The sequence below is a fragment of the Saimiri boliviensis genome, chromosome 1 (assembly GCF_048565385.1).
Source record: "Saimiri boliviensis isolate mSaiBol1 chromosome 1, mSaiBol1.pri, whole genome shotgun sequence".
NCBI lineage: Eukaryota > Metazoa > Chordata > Mammalia > Primates > Cebidae > Saimiri > Saimiri boliviensis.
In genome coordinates this window covers 115,307,509-115,326,985 of record NC_133449.1, presented here as the reverse complement: position 1 = coordinate 115,326,985, position 19,477 = coordinate 115,307,509, and the positions used below count along the sequence as shown (strand labels likewise).

At 52.0% G+C, this 19,477-nt stretch overlaps 1 protein-coding gene across 8 annotated transcripts in view; it reads left to right on the top strand.

Moving 5' to 3' along the window:
- NLRC5 (NLR family CARD domain containing 5) overlaps positions 1–19,477 on the top strand; it is a 93,719-nt gene that overhangs the window by 43,365 nt on the left and 30,877 nt on the right. For 7 of the 8 annotated variants that reach the window (XM_010331332.3, XM_010331333.3, XM_003943474.4 and 4 more), the window contains 11 exons: positions 1,162–1,245; positions 2,230–2,319; positions 5,124–5,192; positions 5,984–6,052; positions 6,766–6,855; positions 7,576–7,659; positions 9,420–9,509; positions 11,483–11,527; positions 12,566–12,655; positions 13,555–13,638; positions 17,596–17,679. In XM_010331332.3, the coding sequence (XP_010329634.3) occupies positions 1,162–1,245; positions 2,230–2,319; positions 5,124–5,192; positions 5,984–6,052; positions 6,766–6,855; positions 7,576–7,659; positions 9,420–9,509; positions 11,483–11,527; positions 12,566–12,655; positions 13,555–13,638; positions 17,596–17,679 (879 nt within the window). The remainder of the gene's footprint in view (positions 1–1,161; positions 1,246–2,229; positions 2,320–5,123; positions 5,193–5,983; positions 6,053–6,765; positions 6,856–7,575; positions 7,660–9,419; positions 9,510–11,482; positions 11,528–12,565; positions 12,656–13,554; positions 13,639–17,595; positions 17,680–19,477) is intronic. The other variant, XM_074402600.1, reaches the window with a different exon arrangement.

The following is a 19,477-nucleotide window of genomic DNA, read 5'->3' as shown; positions in this document are numbered from 1 at the left end:
TGGAATGCCATGATGTGTTCTGGGGCGAGTGGCCCCACCTCAGGGTAAGACAGATGGGGTGAGGGTTGCCGTGGTGATCGCCTCTTGATCCTGGACCTCCTCTCATTGGGAGAACCAGGACGGAATTAGAAGGTGGTTTTTAACAAGCTCACACACTTCCACCTGCCTCACCAGCACTGAGCATGCCCCTCCCCCACTGCCATCACCTGCAGAAGCAGCCCCATCACCCACCTTCTTACACAGCCACTTCCCAGCCCCCTTGCCCTTCTCTCACATTTAGTCCCTCCAGATGGACCAACTGGTAGCGCTCAAAAATATCCTCTTTTCCTCCACCTTTCTAATCCAATTCACTCTCATCTCTTACCTGGACGAGCCCCTCGCCTCACTCCTGGCTGGTTTCCCTGCTTTCACCCTGGCCACTTCCACCTGGCAGAGAATAGATTACGTTTCACTGATACCTGCCCCCTTCACTCCTACCCGCAGCTCAGGATAAAGCCCACAGTCTAAGAACCCAGCCCCCAGCCTCCCAAGCCCCATCTGACCCCATCCTTCTACTCAATCTCTAATCCAGACACACTGGCTCTCTTTCAGGTCCTCGTATGTGTTATGCCACAGGGCCTTTGAATGTACTGCTTCTACTACCAGGGACACCCTTCCTCCATCTCTGTCTCCCACCTTGTACCTACTGAACTCCTAGTTCTTCTAGCAAGTAGCTCAAGCATCAAAGAAGCCACCCTTGACTCCCAGACTAGGTCAGATGCCCCCATAATCATAAAGGTTATCACTAAAAACAATTACGTAGCTTGCGGTATAAAGGAAGAGTTGAGGGTAAGGCCTTGAAGACAGGCCGCCTGGGTTCAAATCCAGGTTCACCCTCGAGCAAGTGCCTTAACCACTCTGCGCTCAGTTTACTCATCAGTAAGGTGAGGAGAATTAGAGTGCCTACGTCACAGGTACCATGAGGATGAAATAGGCCGATAGTCGTAGAAGCACCTAGGATGTTGCCAGGTATGTGGTATGCAGTCTGTCAATTTTAGTTATTATCAAGGTTCATTCCTGAGAGTGATGCTTTGACTAAAGTCAGTGAAGGATGCGTAAGTGCTGGGGATAGAGGGAGGACTCTAGCCCCACAATACAGGGCATTGGGCCCCTCTGTTTCAGCCTCTCAGGGAACCAGCTGGAAGACGAAGGCTGTCAGCTGATGGCAGAGGCTGTATCCCAGCTGCACATCACCAAGAAGCTGGAGTGAGTTGTCCATCCCACCGCTGGGTACGAGGGAAGGCCTTGGAGAGCCCCGGGTGGTCCCTGTGTTCACAGTCAGCAGTAAGGGTGCTGGCCCACTGCCATCCCTGCTTCTGCCCAACTTCAGCAAAGTCGAGATGGTTCAACCATGCTTTGCCTTCACCTCTGGCATGAGCCATGGTCTTAGTCCAATTATTTAGCACCCTCACATGTATAAAATGTGTTCATTATACATCAGTGTCTTGCTGTCCAGTTCATCTTTGTAGCAGCCCTGGAGCAGGGTGGGGTGGAGCGTCGCACTGGGGAGGCGTCAGGTGGATGCATGCTGGGGTGCTGGGGTAGGGAGTGGTGTGTTCCGGTGGGGGCACGGTGTTGGGGTGAGGGGTGGTGAGATAGAAAGGAAGGCTATTGGGCTGCTGGATGTGCTGTGGTGTTGCATGGGGTGGGGTTGGTGTTTGGGTGGGGTGTCTTGGGGGTCTTAGGATCAAGTATAGGTTGAGGTTGGGGAGTGTTGAGGTTGGGTAGCAGTCGTGTGGGACCTGGGCTTTGGATTTCAATCCTGGCTCTGTCGCTCATTAGCTTTGTGACCCTGGGAAAGTAATTGAATGTCTCTGAGCCTTAGTTTCCCCCTCTGTAAAATGGGATTACATGAAACCATATGTATATAAAGCCTTTTGTACAGAATCTGTTACAGTCAGGGCTCAGCAAATGGTGGCTATTTTATGGATCAGAAACTGAGTGTTAGAGAGGTGAAAATACTGAGTTCCCGCTGTCAAGCTGGACAACTTTATTCTCTGAGTAGGGTGGGAGGTGTCATGCATTTCTTGGTTCCCCACATGCACCAGAATCCTTTGAGGTCCCCTGGCAAGGGACCCAGGACATCCAGGAGTGACAGCCAGCAAGCTGCTGAGCCATGAGGAAGGGCTAGAGCTGGCTGGGGATGGGGACCTCAGCCACATGCCGATGGCTGCCTTCTGCTCTCCACAGCCTCAGCGACAACGGGCTCTCTGCGGCCGGGGTGCATTGTGTGCTGAGGGCCGTGCGTGCATGCTGGACCCTGGCAGAGCTGCACATCAGGTAGGAGCTCCCCCAGACTATGGTACCCACCCCCACCATCATGCTCTCTCTAAAGCCCTTGGAATTCTTTCTGGGCCCAGGCCTTGGGACTGGCAGAAGATGCTGCTGCTGTCCCTCCCAGACCCATTACAGCTGGTACCCCTCTTCCCAGCTGCTGCGGGTATGGGCTGCTCACAGCTTATACCTCCTCTGGAGAACTGCCCTTGGCTGATGAAAACCAGAGATGCCTGGGAGGGTACAACCCTCACTTCCCCCTCCCCTGGAGTGGCCAATGACAGAGGCAGAGAATACAACTCTCCGGCCCCCTTGCCTCCAGTGGGACAGAGCTCCCTGGGGGACCAGGACCTGCTCCATTTGGTTACCCTCAGTCCCGTACTATTTTTCCTGAGAGCAGACCGTCAGTCCATGATGTGCACAAGTGACCAAGTGACATGCGACCCCCAACGCCCCTCACAGACCCAGGCTCTGCCACTTGGGAACCCAGTTCTATTTCTGTAAATCTCACTGTTAAGTATGGGGAGCTGAGGACAGATGCTGATTAATGTGAACACTGTTCCCACTTGGAGGAAAGCCTCGTTCTCAACTGAATAGGGTGGTCCCTGCTTTAAACACCCCTCAAGGGAGGAGAGGGAAACCAATTCACCCACGAGCTAGATTAGGAGACCTTGGTTCACTGTACATGATGATTCAATAAAGGGTCCCTAGTGGATTCCAAGTGATGCCCTGTTCACTGCCAGGAACATATACTAAATAAATCCTTACAACTGTGCAAGCACATTTAGCCATAAGGTCACCTCACTATTGGTTATAACAGGAAAAAACTGAAAATAACTGAAACGTTTAACCGTAAGATATTAGTTAGACTAAGTTGCTTCCAGAGAAAACTCAATGGAACCTTGGATAAAACGATAATATAGATGCAGTTTTAATATAGAGGTGTGATGGGGGTTTATAAAGTAAACATAAAGAAATTCTTTTTAGAGACAGGCTCTTGCTCTGTTATCAAGGCTGGAGTGCAGTGACACAATCATAGCTCACTGTGACCTCCAAATCCTCGGCTCAGCAATCCACCTCTTTCAGTCTCCCAAAGTCCTGGGAGACATGAGTTGTGTCTTACAGTCATTAGTCATGACTTACAGTCATAAGTCACTGTCCCTGGCAATTTTGTTAAGTTTTTATAGAGACAAAGTCTTGCTAAGTTGTCCAGGCTGTTCTCAAACTCCTGAGCTCAAGTGAGCCTCTTGCCCTGGCCTCCCAAATCGTTAGGATTATGGGTCTGAGCAACCATAATGGGCCAAACATAAAAATTTTAACTCATCATCTTAAAAGATGATAATGACTGGGCACTGTGGCTCATGCCTGTAATCTCAGCACTTTGGGAGGCTGAGGTGGGCAGATCACCTGAGGTCAGGAGTTCAAGACCAGCCTGACCAATATGGAGAAACTCCATCTCTACTAAATATACAAAATTAGCCAGGCATGGTGCCACATGCCTGTAATCCCAGCTACTTGAGAGGCTGAGGCAGGAGAATCACTGAATCTCGGGAGGCAGAGGTTGCCATGAGCTGAGATCACACCATTGTACTCCAGCCTGGGCAACAAAAGTGAAACTCCATTTCAAAAAAAAAAAAAAAAAAGATTATAATAAAGCTTTTCAAGATACTCAGTGGCAGAAAGAATGATATAATAATCTGGGCCACGCATGGTGGCTCACGTCTATAATCCCAGCATTTTGGGAGGCTGAGGTGGGTGGATCACCTAAAGTCAGGAGTTCAAGACTAGCCTGGCCAACGAGGTGAAACTCTATCTCTACTAAAAATACAAAAACTAATTGGGTGTGGTGGCGCATGCCTGTAATACCAGCTACTTGGGAGGCTGAGGTAGGAGAATCACTGAAACCCAGGAGGTGGAGGTTGCAGTGAGCCGAGATCACACCACTGCACTCTAGCCTGGGAGACAGAGAAAGATTCTCTCTCAGATTTAAAAAAAAAAAAAAAAAGCATGGTATAATCTGTTCCCATCAATAATAATCAAGTTTTAATATTACTTGTCACCCTGCTTCTAGCCCTTAAATAAACTAATGTTCCATCTTTGTAAGAGAAAAACTATCACACTAGAAAATGGAAGGTTCAAAGGACCCCCTTCAGAGGTTACCAGGGGTAATCCACAAATACTTTGAGAACAGAGAGAGCACCCACCAGCAGAAGCGGGTAGGGCTCAGCCTTGGCCTAAAAGAGAGCACAGAATTTGCTTTCTTTCAAGACTTGCCAGGAAATGGGGGTTGCTTAGGCAATAGATACATTTATGAAATATCTGTGGTAGAAAAATTTCAGGCCTCGGAAAGCTCACAGGAAGTCAGAGGCGAGTCAGAAGAAGTGGCTGCCGCTGGAGGCAGGGGAATGGCACTTGAGAGGTCCCCGCCGGCCAGGGGTAAAAAATGACAGGCCCAGCACAGTGGCTCATGCCTGTCATCCCAGCACTTTAAGAAGACAAGGTGGGAGGATCACTTGAGCCCAGAAGTTCAAGATCAGACTAGGCAACATAGACTCTGTCTCTACAAAAAATATATATATTTTTAATTAGCTGGGCATGATGGTGCAAGCCTGTAGTCCCAGCTGCTCAGAGGCTGAAAAGGGAGCATTGCTTGAGCCCAGGAGGTGGAGGCTTTCCAGTGAGCCATGACTGTGCCACTGCACTCCAGCTTGGATAACAGAGTGAGACCCTGTCTCAAAAAGAAACAGTGACACAGAGCAGCAGGGGAGCCCATAACCTCTCGAGTTCTCACCCTTCTTTTCTCTTCACAGCCTGCTGCAGAAAACTGTAGTCTTCATGTTTGCCCAGGACCCAGAGCAGCAGGAGGGGCCCCAGAACAGGTAGGGTCCCCAATATCACCCCAACTCCATGCTCGGTCGGAGACATTCCCCTCTCTACCCTCCACAGCTCGGCAGTGCCAGTCAAATACCAGGGTGACCTGGATAAATTTGTGGCAGAGTGGGAAGTGAGCAGGCTTGGCAAAGGATACATCCCCAAAGGAAGCAGGTCCAAAATCAGACCACCTCTGCCTCCTATGGTGCCTGAAGGGAGCCCCAGGGTGTAGGATATAGGCAGCATGCCCAGGAGTGGGGTAGCTGGAGGGGGATACCAGAAGACTGGTGCCCTCCAGTCTAAACCCAGAGGATTGCCTGGCCTGTAGCTCTGGGCTTGGGGGGGGGGGTCATAACTTTTGGATCCCTTTTGCACAAGGACCCATGAGGGTCCTGGATTGCCCCAGCCATGGGCTCAGCTCTTTGCTCCTGGAGCCCACCCACAAACTCTTTTGTAGAGTCTGAACTATTGAAGGCTCCATTAGAGCTGGGGCTGACATCTCTGAAGCACAGATGAGCAGGAGGATGAGATTGATGATAAAAGCAGCCAAGTTTAATCGAGCACTTGCCATGTGTGAACCAAGCACCAAAGTAAGGCAGTTCACGTACAGTCTCCCAGTGAGAAGCTCTGATTTGTCCAGGATCACACAACCTGGAAGCGGAGATGCCAAATTGGCACCAAGGTCTGATTGACTCTAGGTGGAATGTAGGGCTCGTTGGTGGAAGGCCAGGCTGAGGATGGACTCTGGAGATGGCGGACACAGGCTTTGCTCAGCCTGGCCTTGGCGATGTCCTTCCAGGGCTGCATCTCTTGACAGCCTCATGCTCCAGATGCCCTCTGAGCTGCCTCTGAGCTCCCGAAGGATGAGGTACAGTGATGGCCTCCAGCCCCATGTGTGATTCCAGTCCCCTCCCTTCCCCTGCTCAGAGCCTGCTCCGGAACCTGTGCCCAGGCCCCACATGCTCCCTGGAGGACACCTGATCCTCTGTGTCCAGGGGTCATGGCCTGGCTTTCCTGTCTCCTAACTCTCCTGCTCAGCCCACACTGGACAGGGCTTACAATGCAGCCCCCTCAACCACCTTCCCAAGCCCAGGGGACCCCAATTCCCTTAGCTCCCTGACCCCCCGCAGCTGAGAGGTTGTGGGGACTCTGAAAAGAGATGACGAGGAGCACTGGGCTCCTTCTCTCACGATCCCGGGGCCTGGGGGCTCCCATCAGCACTCTTCTCGCCTTCTCTCCTGGTCTGTGTCTGTCCCAGTCTCCCTCTGTCCCTCTGCCTCTGTCTCTCATTTCTTGCCTCTCTCGTCTTGTATTTATTTCTGTTTATCTGTCCTCCTCTGATGCTCTCTATGTCTCTCTGGATCTTGCTTTCCTTCCGTCTGTGTCTCTGCTCACTCTCTGCCTATGTGTGACATCCTATGGGTGTGGTATGTGTTGGTCCCTCTTTGTCTGTCTGTCTGGGTGCCAGATGCATCCCAGTCCCTCCTCTCTGCCTCTGTGTCTGGTGGGTGGGAAAGCAGCTCCTTCCCACCTCTGCTCAGCGGGGCAGGCACTGCAGGCTGTGGTTTTGCCCCTGGGCAGGCTGACACATTGTGGCCTCCAAGCAAAGCACCTGGAGCAGCTCTGCAAGGCTCTGGGAGGAAGCTGCCACCTTGGTCACCTCCACCTCGAGTGAGTGGTTTGTACCTTGGAACGTGGGTGGGTGGGGCCAATTAGGGTGAGTTAGTGTTTGGTGTTTGGGTTTTCTTTTGCTTTTTTTTTTTTTTTAAGATGGAGTTTCACTCTTATCACCCAGGCTGGAGTGCAGTGGCTCGATCTCTGCTCACTGCAACCTCCGCCTCCCGGGTTCAAGCGATTCTCCTGCCTTAGCCTCCCAAGTAGCTGGGATTACAGGCACCCGCCACCACACTCGGCGAATTTTTGTATTTTTAGTAGAGACAGAGTTTCGCCGTGTTGGCCAGGCTGGTCTCGGACTCCTGACTTCAGGTGATTCACCCACCTTGGCTTCCCGAAGTGCTGGGATTACAGGTGTGAGCCACCGTGCCCGGCCTGGCTTTGGTTTTTAAGATTTAGATCAACTGTTCTTTCTCTACTGAAGTCAAAAACCCCTTGGAGAATCTGGTGAAAGTTGTGACTCTTCCGCCCAAAATACAGATCCCCCATGTCTGACACACTTGGAGGCTCACCCCTGGTCCCCTGGAGGTCCGTGAACCTCAGAATAAGACCCCTGGGGAGATCCCAACTGCCCACAAAAGATCTGCTGAGATCTGACCTGGCAGGCCGGGGCTGCGTCCAGCTTCAGGAAGTTGAGTAACTGGAATGCAGGGACCATGCTGCCAGCAACCGAGTCCCCACTACTGATGCTTTCTCCTCCCTTCTCCCCACCTCCAGCTTCTCAGGCAATGCTCTAGGGGATGAAGGTGCAGCCCGGCTGGCTCAGCTGCTCCCGGAGCTGGGAGCTCTGCAGTCCTTGAAGTGAGTAGCCTGCTAGGCAGAGCCTCTGAGGCTGGGGCTGGGGGAGCGTTCTCTGTCCCATTCCCCTCCTTCCTGGGGTTATTGTAAAGATTAAATCAGAAAATGCATGAAAATCGCCCCCAACACAATGGAAGTGCTCGCTGAAGGCTGTTAGGTGATTCTTAGAGTCTGTGACTCAATAATTCCACTTGTGATTCAGGGTTTCACTTCTGGAATCGGTCTCTGCAGCTCTGCACAGGCTCTCTAAGGGCCCCGGCCACCCTGGGGAGGGCAGGTGTGGGTGCGAAGTATGACTAATTAACGGCTGGCAGCCGTTATTCTGGCCCTGGGGTGTGGGAGGGGCTGCAGCTGTTAGCTGGGGTATGCGCCGGGTAGGGAGGGAGGGTTTGTACAGCGAGGACGCTCAAGGAGGGTGGCCAGGGCTGCCAAGGAGCCCTGAGTACCTAGCAGAGAGGCTGTGGGAGGAATCCCTAAAGTTTGCCTGCAACTTTTTTTTTTTTTTTTTTTTTTTTTTTGGTGGAGGGGTGGAGTTTTGCTCTGTCACCCAGGCTGGAGTGCAGTGGCGCGATCTCGGCTCACTGCAACCTCTGCCTCCCAGGTTCAAGCAATTCTCCTGCCTCAGCCTCCCAAGTAGCTGGGACTATAGGCGAATGCCACTACATCCAGCTAATGTTTGTATTTTTAGTAGAGACGGGGTTGCACCATGTTGGCCAGGATGATCTTGATCTCTCGACCTCGTGATCCGCCTACCTCAGCCTCCCAAAGTATTGGGATTACAGGCTTGAGCCACGGCGCCAGGCCCAGACCAGAGTTCTTGATCCCTAAATACCACTGGTGTTTTGGCTCACAAAGCGCTCCCTCCTTCCAAGCTTTTCTGGGTCAAAGCCAGAGGAGCCCCAGGGAGAGGTCACAGGTCTTATATTCCAGGCTGGCTCTATGACACACACTCTGCCGTGTGACTTTGGCAAGTTACATCCCCTCTCTGAGTCCCTGGTTCCCAGTCAGTAAACACATAAACTGCAGGCGTGGCCTCTGCTGGTGGCTGCAGTCTCTGAATGAGTGCTGTGGCCTATGCCCCACCCTCCAACCCTCTTTGGGTGCAATGCTGGCAAGGAAGGGCGTTGCCTTTATTCCTGTTCAGGGCCTGCACCTGGGAGGGAAGGAAGGCCTCACCATTGCAGGCAAATTATGGGAAGACTGGAGGCTTTTCATGTCCTCATATGACCTTCTTATTAGTGTGGACTCATGGGTGACCTGGTGCTTGTGAGGGTCCGCGCTCGCCCTACCAGTGGCCTCCTAGGAAGGAAGTGCAGCACTAAAGAGTAAATAGAAAACAAGGACAAGTTGTTAGGGAGACCCTGAAAGAAAGGAGACACTTTGTTCCTGCTTTCTGAACAAGAGATCCCACACTTTCACTTTGTACTGGGTGCTGCCCCTCCCTTATCAGGTGGGCAAATGGAGGCCCAGCTCCGGCCAGAAAGCACTTCTCAGATCCATCACAGACCGAGGGAGCCACTGGATTCCCATCTCAGCTCTGTCACCAACCTGTCTCATAACCTTGGCGAGACTTTGCTTCTCTCTGGGCCTCTGTTTCCCCATGTGCACCCTGAGGACTTGTAAGGGGTACTCTCTGACCATCTAGGGTTCAGTGGGTTCTGTCATCTGGAACCAGGGATCCCTCCCCTGCCCTGTGCCCTGACCACAAAGAGGATGTGTTGGGTCCTCAGTGACCTCCACTGTACCATTCCTGTGATCTCCAGCCTCAGTGAGAACGGTTTGTCCCTGGATGCTGTGTTGGGTTTGACTCGGTGCTTCTCCACTCTGCAGTGGGTCTTCCACTTGGACATCAGGTGAGCATGCCTCTCCGCCCCCAGCCCTGCCCCGTCCCCCATCCCACAGGCCATCCACTCCCACATTGGCCCTTTATTCATCAAGTTCACAACGACCTATCATCCTCAGCACCTTGGGCTACCCGATCCAGAGAGCATGTGATGGGTGTCCACTGAGTGAAGGAATGATGGAATGAATGAATGAGTGTGGCCTCAAGGATGCTCAAATTTCTCCAAATTCACCATTAGAGAGTTCATTGACTCTGCCTCACTCGTTCTTTGGATTGTCCTCAGAGACTTTTAAGAAAATTAGGGGCCATGCTTGGTGGCTCATGCCTGTAATCCCAGCATTTTGGGAGGCCGAGGTGGGCGGATCACTTGAGATCAGGAGTTCGAACCCAGTCTGACCAACATGGTGAACCCTGTTTCTAGTAAAAATACAAAACATTTAGTCAGGCATGGTGGTGGGCCCCTGTAGTCCCAGCTACTCAGGAGGCAGGAGAATCGCTTGAACCCAGGAGACAGAGATTGCAGTGAGCTGAGATCGTGCCACTGCACATCAGCCTGGATGACAGAGTAAGACTCCATCTCAAAAAACAAGGAAACTGCAAACTTCCTAGCAGCCACTGGGGACTCAGGGATCTGTCTTAATTTTGGGAGCTGATGAGAATATAGAAAGGGAGACACCAGCCAGCCAAGCAACCTCAGGCACTCAGGGCACAACATCCATAGTTTTTGGGGAGGTCTGCCTCCCTTCCCTGAGGACCCCCAAGAATGGGAAGTGCCAGAGCCGATGGACCAGGCTCAGTTACATACCTGCTGCACAGCTCAGAGCAGGTCCAGGAGCCTCTCCAAGCCTCAGTTTCCTCATCTGTAAAATGGAGATAAGAATAATTACTGGCCTGGAGCTGGGCGCGGTGGCTCACGCCTGTAATCCCAGCACTTTGGGAGGCTGAGGCGGGTGGATCACGAGGTCAAGAGATCGAGACCATCCTGGTCAACATGGTGAAACCCCATCTCTACTAAAAATACAAAAAATTAGCTGGGCATGGTGGCGCGTGCCTGTAATCCCAGCTACTCAGGAGGCTGAGGCAGGAGAATTGCCTGAACCCAGGAGGCAGAGGTTGCAGTGAGCCAAGATCACGCCATTGCACTCCAGCGTGGGTAACAAGAGCGAAACTCCGTCTCAAAAAAATAATAAAAAGAAGAATTACTGGCCTGGCACAATGGCTCACGCCTGTAATTCCAGCATTTGGGAGGCCAAGGCAGGAGGATCACTTGAGCCTAGGAGTTCAAGACCAGCCTGGACAACATATTTAGACCCCCCATTTCTACAGAAACTTTAAAAATTAGCCAAGCATGATGGCATGCACCTACTTGGGAGGCTGAGGTGGGACGATTGCTTAGGCCCAGGAGATCAAGGTTCCAGTGACTTGTGATCACACGATTGCGCTCCAGCCTGGGTGGTAAAAAAAAATCCCAGGCACAATGGCTCACATCTATAATTCCAGCACTTTGGGAGGCTAAGGCAGGAGGATCATTTGAGCCCCAGAGTTTGAGACCAGCCTAGTCAACATGGCAAAATTCCATTTCTACAAAAAACACAAAATTAGCCAGTCATGGCGGGGCATGCCTGTGGTCCCATCTAGTTAGGAGGCTGAGGCAATAGGATCAATTGAGCCCGGGTAGGCTGGGGCTTCAGCGAGCCATGACTGCGCCACTGCACTCCAGCCTGGGTGACAGAGCGAGACCCTGTCTTAAATACAACAACAAAGCAGAATTTCTTAACTCATTGTTTTATTGTGAGAATCAAATGAGAAATGTCGGTAGTGTGCTTTGCACGTGACTTGGTGCATGTAATTGTTGTGTAATCTATTCCTTGTTTGCTGAGAAAGCAGCCCACCCCAGGCCCTCCTTGCCCTGGCCAGTCTGGGTTCTTGCCACTGCCAAGGAAGTTGCCCATTTTCAAACTGCTGCCTCCTCTCTGCTTCCAGCTTTGAGAGGCAGCGCATCCTCCTGAGAGGGGACAAGACAGGCAGGTAAGAAGGGAATGCTTGGGGTTGGGGAATCCCCTCCTGCTCTGGTTTCCACCCACCCCCAGACCCATACTGATCACTCAGCCCTTGGTTAAACCACCCTGGTCCAACACACTAGGTGTAATCACCACTGCAGTAACCACTGCCCCCATGTAAATTGTCAGTAATCAACTGCCCTGTTTTCCCCTTGGAAGGAGGCAATGCAAATGGGAGGGAGGGATTTGGTTGGAGGAGGTACCAGAGCAGACAGGTGACTGCAGATTGCTGCTGTACGGGAGGAGACCGGAGAACGTTTCGTTTGTGCTCTGCCTTTTGGGGAATTTTGTAGGCTCACCCCTTCATACATGTCACTGCCCTTTCACGCTCTGAAGGCAGGGCCCCTTGTTCTCTGAAAAAAAAGTTCCAAGTCTCCGAGGTAAACACCCAATACTAGTTTAGCTCTTCATGATGTTCCCGGCTGCCCTCTAATGGGACCGGGCCTCTTGGCCCCGCTTGGGAGCTGTGGCAGTGGACAGGGCGGGCCTCAGTACAGCTGGCTGAGCAGAGAGAATCCACAGCTAATGTGTCAAGGAAAGGCGTTGTCATACAGGTGGGCTGTCAGGAGTCAGGGGTGGATCAAGGCTGGGTGGTCTTGCTTCCCAGGATAGAATCTCTGTTTCTGGGGAACCCCCCGGGTTCTTGAAGCTCAAAGAACTGATGTACAGGGAGACAGAAGTCATGTGATGCCAAGCAGTGGTCAGAGAGGCTCTGTCCTGGACCCTCCTGCCTGCCCACCTGGACAGGGACAAGCTGCCGGCTTTTCTAACTCGAGCTTCCCTTCCCTGAGCCTCAGTTTCCTCACCTGAACAATGAGGGACTGACCTAGGATCTAGTGACTTCATAGTCTCTAAGATGCCTTCCAGCCCTGACTTTCCAAGTCTGGGAGTCCAATGTGGGTGATCTGAAGTTTCCTTTCTAAATGATCCCCCTCCTAGGGCTCATATGGGCTGGGCTGGGAATCTCAGGGTGTGACCTGAACTTTCTAAATGATCCCTGTCCTAGGGGTATATGGACCAGTGAACCTTTGCCAGACCTTCCAGCTGCAGCTGAGTTCTTGGGGTTCCGTCGGCGCTGCATCCCCAGGAGCCTCTGGTACTGTCCCAGCACTTCTTGTTTGGGGGTAACCACAATGGGGTGAGGTGGCAGAGGTGGCAGAGGTGGCAGAGCCAGCACGGGGCTAGGGCTGGGGATTGGGATAGAGGGAAGAGAGGGAGTTTAAGAGAAGAGGAAAAGAAAGGGGTGTGAGGGTTACGGGGGGGCTCTGGCCCCTGAGGGGCACCTCAGCTGGCCCATGCCCCTCATTCCCCTTGGAGAGAAGATTCCACAGTTCTCTGAAGCCAACAGGGCAGCCCAGCCACTCCCTGCCTGGGGTTTCCATCTGCTCTGGGGAGCACCCACTTTCTAGAAAGAAAGGGGTTGGCCTGTCTCCCCGCAAATGTATTCCCCATCTACAAGCTCTGCCATGAGGGGCTGTGAGACCCTGACTGGGCCCCATCTCTCTCCGGGCCTCCAGGAAAGTGGAGGCAAGTGAGGCCCTGGGGAGGATATTTCAATTCCACTTTTAGTCCCAGGGCAGTGGGGAGCCCCTGAGGGTAACGGGGAAGGGCCTGGTGAGATTTGCAGTGTTAAAATGTGAGACACTTGTGGGGTGGAGAGGGATTGCAGGGAGGCAAGAGTGGGAAGCCCAGAGGGTGTTCAATGGTCAAGGTGAGTAAGGATGGTGGCCTGGGCTCTGAGGGGGTGTTGGAGAGGAGTTGGAGAGTCAACAACAAGGGCAGCTGGGCACTCAGGGTCCTGCAGTGCTGCCGTCAGGGCAGGAGGAATGGGGGCTGCAGGGGAGACCTGGAAGCGTAGCGAGTGCCCTGCAGGGGAATGGGCCTGCCGCCTCCCACTCAGAGTGAAGGATGCTGGGGGTAGGAGAGCACCCCCGGGGCTAGCCAGGGACCCTGGGCCTTCTCCGATTCCCTGCCTTGCCCATCACCCCTTTGCAGCCTCAGTGAGTGTCCTCTGGAGCCCCAGACCCTCACCCACCTCTGTGCCACCCTGGAGGCATGCCCAGGACCACTGGAACTCCAGTAAGTAACAAGGACATAGCCCCAGAGGGCACCATGTGGGCATCTGCCCAGTGACCTGGGAGGGGGCTTCTTGGTTAGAAGCCAGGTGAGTCTTTCTCCGTCTTTTCCCAACAGCCCCCGGCCAGCCCTGCCCCATGAGAGTCCCTTGGTCTTTGGCAGAAACTTGGCTGTCTCTCAGCAGCCCCCGGCCTTAGGCAGCGCATGTCTCCTACTGGGTCTCCCACTGGGAGATGCTGTGCTGGGCTGGGGAAGATTTTACCTGCACCATCCACTCAGCTCAGGGCACCTGGGAGCCCTGTCCACCTCTGACCCCACCCCTGGGGCCTCAGCCGGGCACCCACTGGGACCTGCCTCCATGGCTGAAGCTTAGCACTTCTGAAAGCCCTTCCTCAAGGCACCCCCTCTCCCTGTGGGGTTACCACCTTACTCACCCCAGAACACCCTGGTCTGTGACCAGACACTGGGCCTGGAATCAGGACTCTTGGCTCAAAAGGGCTTCAACTCCCCAGGCCTCAGTTTCCTCATCTGCACAGAGGATGGTCAGCCTTTCCTTTTGTTGTCATTGTGGCGATCCTAGTACAGTAATTACCTTATAATAAAGAAATCCGAGACAAAATCTGCCTCACCTAAACAACCTCTTCTCTCATCAAATCAATGTTGTCATGTGTCCACAGCACAGTCTACTCCTTGCCTAGTTGCATATTCAGTTTCTACCTGTTTGCAGTCATAAAAGAGGTGTCTTCTACAGTTCCATGCCCTGTGTTTTCACAGCATCTGTGCTTGCCATTTTGCTTCCGTCTTTTTTCTTGCTTTCCAGCCCCCATCTCAAATGCCCTTCCAGCCCTTCCAACCAGATAATCTGGTTTGATTCCCCCCCTGGGGTGTGGCCTTCCCATGTCCTCCTCCAGGTTCAAACACATAACCACAAAACCATTATCAGACCTACATTATTATAATTTTTTTTTTTTTTTTTTGAGACAGAGTTTCACTCTTATTGCCCAGGCTGGAATGCAATGGTGAGATCTTGGCTCTCTGCCACCTCTGCTTCCTGGGTTCAAGTGATTCTCCTGCCTCAGCCTCCTGAGTAGCTAGGATTACAAATGCCCACCATAACGCCTGGCCCAGAACTCCTGACCTCAAGTGATCCACCCGCCTCAGCCTCCCAAAGTGCTGGGATTACAGGGACGAGCCACTGAGCCTGGCCCAGACCTACACTATTAATGATAATTCCTTAAAGTCATCCAATGTCAGTGGTCCCTGGCTGCCTCTTATCTGTTTTTACGGAGTGTATACTGCTGTCTTGTTTTTTGAGACAGAGTCTCACTTTGTCGCTCAGGCTGGAGTGCAGTGTCGGCTCACCACAACCTCCACCTCCTGGGTTCAAGTGATTCTCCTGACTCAGCCTCCCCAGCAGCTGGGACTACAGGCGTGCACCACCATGCCCAGCTAATTTTTTGTATTTTTAGTAGAGATGTGGTTTCACTATATTGGCCAGGCTGGTCTCAAACTCCTGACCTTGTAATCCACCGGCCTTGGCCTCCCAAAGTGCTGTGGCATTACAGGCGTGAGCCACCGTGTTTGGCCAATGCCTTTTAATACTAAATTGCCATAGTGTGGGATGTGCTGAGTTACTCCATCACCCACTTCTAGAATCTAGATCGGGGTGCCCAATCTTTTGGCTTTCCTGGGCCACATCGGAAGCTTGGGCCACACATAAAATACATTAACACGAGCAATAGCCAATGTGCTAAAAAAAAAAAAATCTCATAGCATTTTAAGAAAGTTTATGAATTTTTGTTGGGTAGTATTCAAAGCCATCCTGGGCAGCATGCTCAGGCTGTGTGGGTTGGACAAGCTTGGTCTAGATTAAGATCCAAACTGCTTCTAGGTGTTTTGTTTTGTGTAACACTGCAGCCAATGCTACAAACAGCACTCTTACGTGATTGGACTGTTAAGTACCTATTATATACCAAGCACTGGGCCAGATCCTGGGAACGCAAGGAGACTAGGATGCAGGCACTGCCGGCCAGGGCTGGCCATCTGCAGGGGAAGCTTCCTATGAAAAGCCCACTGGCAGTGCTGGGTGGTCTGAGCACAGGTAGGGGTTTTAGGGCCCCCTCCCTCACCTGTGGTTGGAGAGAATGCAATCGTGAATATGAGAGCACTTTGCCAACTGGAGAGTACTGTGACCATTTGCAGGATTATTGTTATAAATAGTCATCAAGGTACTCAATGCTGAAGTCCAGTGATTAGCCAACTGTGTCCTGCGGTTCCACTGAGGAAGCCAGGGAAGATAGATAGTGGGGCTCCATCCCCACTCCCTGAATTCAAGCACTGCGGGTCTACTTTGCCTGTGTACATATTGGGTGTGCCACCCTTGATGTGGTCAAGGGTGAAAATTCCATTTCTTTAGAAAAAAAAAGGGAGGAGTAAGCACCTCCTCTGCCATTCAGAGCCCATGGTGTATTTGGGGTCTGGTGGGACGCTATGCAGGATGTGTTTCTGGAAAGACCACCCCTCAATAAAGACCCTGGTCTTGACTTGCCTCCGGGGCCCATGCCCAGTCCCTGGGGCAGAAAGGGGAGAGTTGGGCCTGCCTGTGGCCTGGGCCCTGGCAGAGATTCCACCATGAGGCTTCCAGCCCCAGGACCACAGACAGCTCCTCCCGTCCTACCCCACCCCCCAGCTCACTGGGCCAATTATGTGGGGTTCCTGCACTCCATTCCTCCCTCCAACCAGCCAGAGAAGAAAGCTGCCCAAATGGGCCAGGCTCTTGGAGGCCCCCAAGAAGGGAGAGGGCAGCCTGCAGAGGACAAAGGAACAGAAAGAGAGGAAGGGGAAGGTGGCAAAGGCAAAAGAACATAGTAGAGGTCTGCGGGGTCGGGAAGGGGCTGCATGTAAGCCCCAGGGCACTCAAAGTCTTGAGTTGCCCTGGTCTTCCATTTAGAGCAGAGACAGTAAAGTGGTTGTCTGAAGTGTCTCCTACATGCACTGGGTTCTGACTAATTATCTGGACAACGATGAGCTGGTTGGTTTGGTGTTGATGGGAAATTAGATGCCCGAGCCAGTCCCTGTCTCCTTTGCTGACTTGTTGTATGCCGAATTTCCACCATCATATTCACTCCTCTGGGTTAAGACTTGCTCTGTCACCCAGGCTGGAGCACAGTGGTGTGATCTTGGTTCACTGCAACCTCTGCCTCCCAGATTCAAGTGATTCCCAAGTCTCAGCCTCCTGAAGCGAGGACTACAGGTGCACACCACCATGCCTGGCTAATTTTTTTTTTTTTTTTTTCGAGACGGAGTCACTCTGTCGCTCAGGCTGGAATGCAGTGGTGCGACCTTGGCTCACTGCAACCTCTGCCTCCCAGATTCAAGCTATTCTCCTGCCTCAGCCTCCCAAGTAGCTGGGACTACAGGCACCCGACAACATGGCTGGCTAATTTTTTTTTGTAATTTTAGTAGAGACGGGCTTCACTGTGTTAGCCAGGATGGTCTCGATCTCCTGATCTCATGATCTGCCTGCCTCCTCGGCCTCCCAATGTTCTGGGATTACAGGCGTGAGCCACCAAATACAGGCTGCATTCTTTTCTTAACAAACGTGTTTTGCAAAACACTCACTTTTATGGCCCTCAAAAATTAATTCTGCTAGTCTATTTAGTTTGGGGAAACGTCTACAGTAGTTCCTTGGAAATTCATAATGCACAGCAGCATATCAAAGGCTCAGAGGAGTCATGCAGCAAACAGAATCATTTAACTGGGCTTCAGCCCGTATTTTCCAAACTTACAAGACCTTCCTCCTCTTCCTGCCCCACGGATAACCCATGGACCCCATGCTGGGAGGGAATATTTCAGGTGACCCTGGTTAGGTCCCATCTCCAGAAGACTCTGGCTGTGAGGCCGTGTTCCCTGCTTTCCTGGAAGGTTTCCCCCACATCATTCACATGCTTTGTTTCACAGATTGTCCTGTGAGGTCCTGAGTGACCAGAGCCTGGAGACTCTGCTGCACTGCCTGCCCCGACTCCCCCAGCTGAGCCTGCTGCAGTAAGACGAGTTGCCTGTTTCCCGGTTCCATGTGCCTGTGTCCCTAAGGCTCCTTCATTGCAAAGCTGTGCCTGCCCTCGAACCCCTCAACCTCCCTCCTTTCCCCCTTCTAGCGCCCTCTACCCACCCCATTCTTTCCTTAGGTTGTTTTAGCATTTTACCTGGCACAACGGGGACTCAAATCTGCTTCCAGCTCCACCCTAATACTTTGTTCAACTAAGGGGGCATCGTTTGCCTCCTCTGCATCTCAGTTTCGTCATCTGACAAATCGGATTAATATGCCCCACCCAGTCCCCCAGGGTTGGGACTCAAATAAGTGTTCTAAAATCACCTTTAGAAAATGGAAGCCTGTGACAAGTGAGCTGTCCTATGTCTCCCCACCCACAGGAAGATCATCCCCCCCATAGAAAGAGGCTGTACAGATGTAGGTCCCATGTTTGCCACACACTACTTTTCTTTTGAGACAGAATCTTGCTATCACCAGGCTGGAATGCAGTGGCACAATCTCAGCTCACTGCCACTTCCACCTCCTGGGTTCAAGTGATTCTCCTGCTTCAGCTTCCCAAGTAGCTAGGACTACAGGTGCTCGCCACCATGCCCAGCTACTTTTTGTATTTTTAGTAGAGATGTGGTTTCAACATGTTGGCCAGGATGGTCTCGATCTCTTGACCTCATGATCCGCCCGCCTTGGTCTCCCAGAATGCTGGGATGACAGGTGTGAGCCACTGTGCCTGGCCGTCATACACTACCTTTTAAAGATCACCATCAAACCCTGCAAAAGGGGAATTTAAGCAGCATACCTCAAAGAATTAAAGCTATTTTCTAATTTCATCTCAGACTGGTTAGAATTTTAAAAGGATTTAGGCCGGGTGAGGTAGCTCACACCTGTAATCCCAGAACTTTGGTAGCCTGAGGCAGGCAGATCACCAGACGTCAAGAGTTCAAGACCAGCCTGACCAATATGGTGAAACTCTATCTCTACTAAAAATACAAAAACGAGCCAGCCATGGTGGTGGACGCCCGTAATCCCAGCTACTTGGGAGGCTGAGACAGGAGAACTGTTTGATCCCCAGAGGCAGAGTTTGCAGTGAGCTGAGATCATGCCACTGCACTTCAGCCTGGGTGTCAGAGCAAGACTCTGTCTGTCTCAAAAAAAAAAAAAAAAAAAAAAAAAAAATGCAGGTTAAAATTGAACAGGTTAGAAACCTCAGACCAGAGAGGAACTTCCCTTTGCCTAAATCACACAGCTTCACCCTGACTCCCCGTCTGCCTTTGGAGTGGGTGGCCAGCCTGACCCCTTGTTAGGGTTTAAACTTCGTAGAGTTCAACGTGTAGTGCTTATGCACCTACTGTTAGCCAGGCACTGTGAGGTGCTGGAGACGCAGCAGAAAAACTTGACTATGTCCTTACCTTCTTGGAGCTCATCTTACGGTAGCAAGCTGAAAAATAAGTAAAGTAAAAGCAAATAAGATGAACTTAGTCAGTGATAAGGGAATTTTCTCGGGGATGTGGTGAAGAGTGGCTGGAGAGATGATTTAGATGATGGCAGAAACGTCAGAGAATATCTCTGAGGAGGGATGCTGAGCTGGGACCTAAGGGAAGAGAAACAGCCCACTTTGTGGAGAGCGGGGAGCTGCATTCCAGGCAGAGGGAACGGCATGTGTGAGGCCCTGAGGCATGATTAAGCTTGGTGGACTCCAGGAAAAGCACGGAAGCCAGTGTAGCCAGAGAACAGTGCCTGGCAGGGAGAGTCTTAGGAGAACAAGAAGAGAGAGATGGGCTGGGGTTGGGTCACACA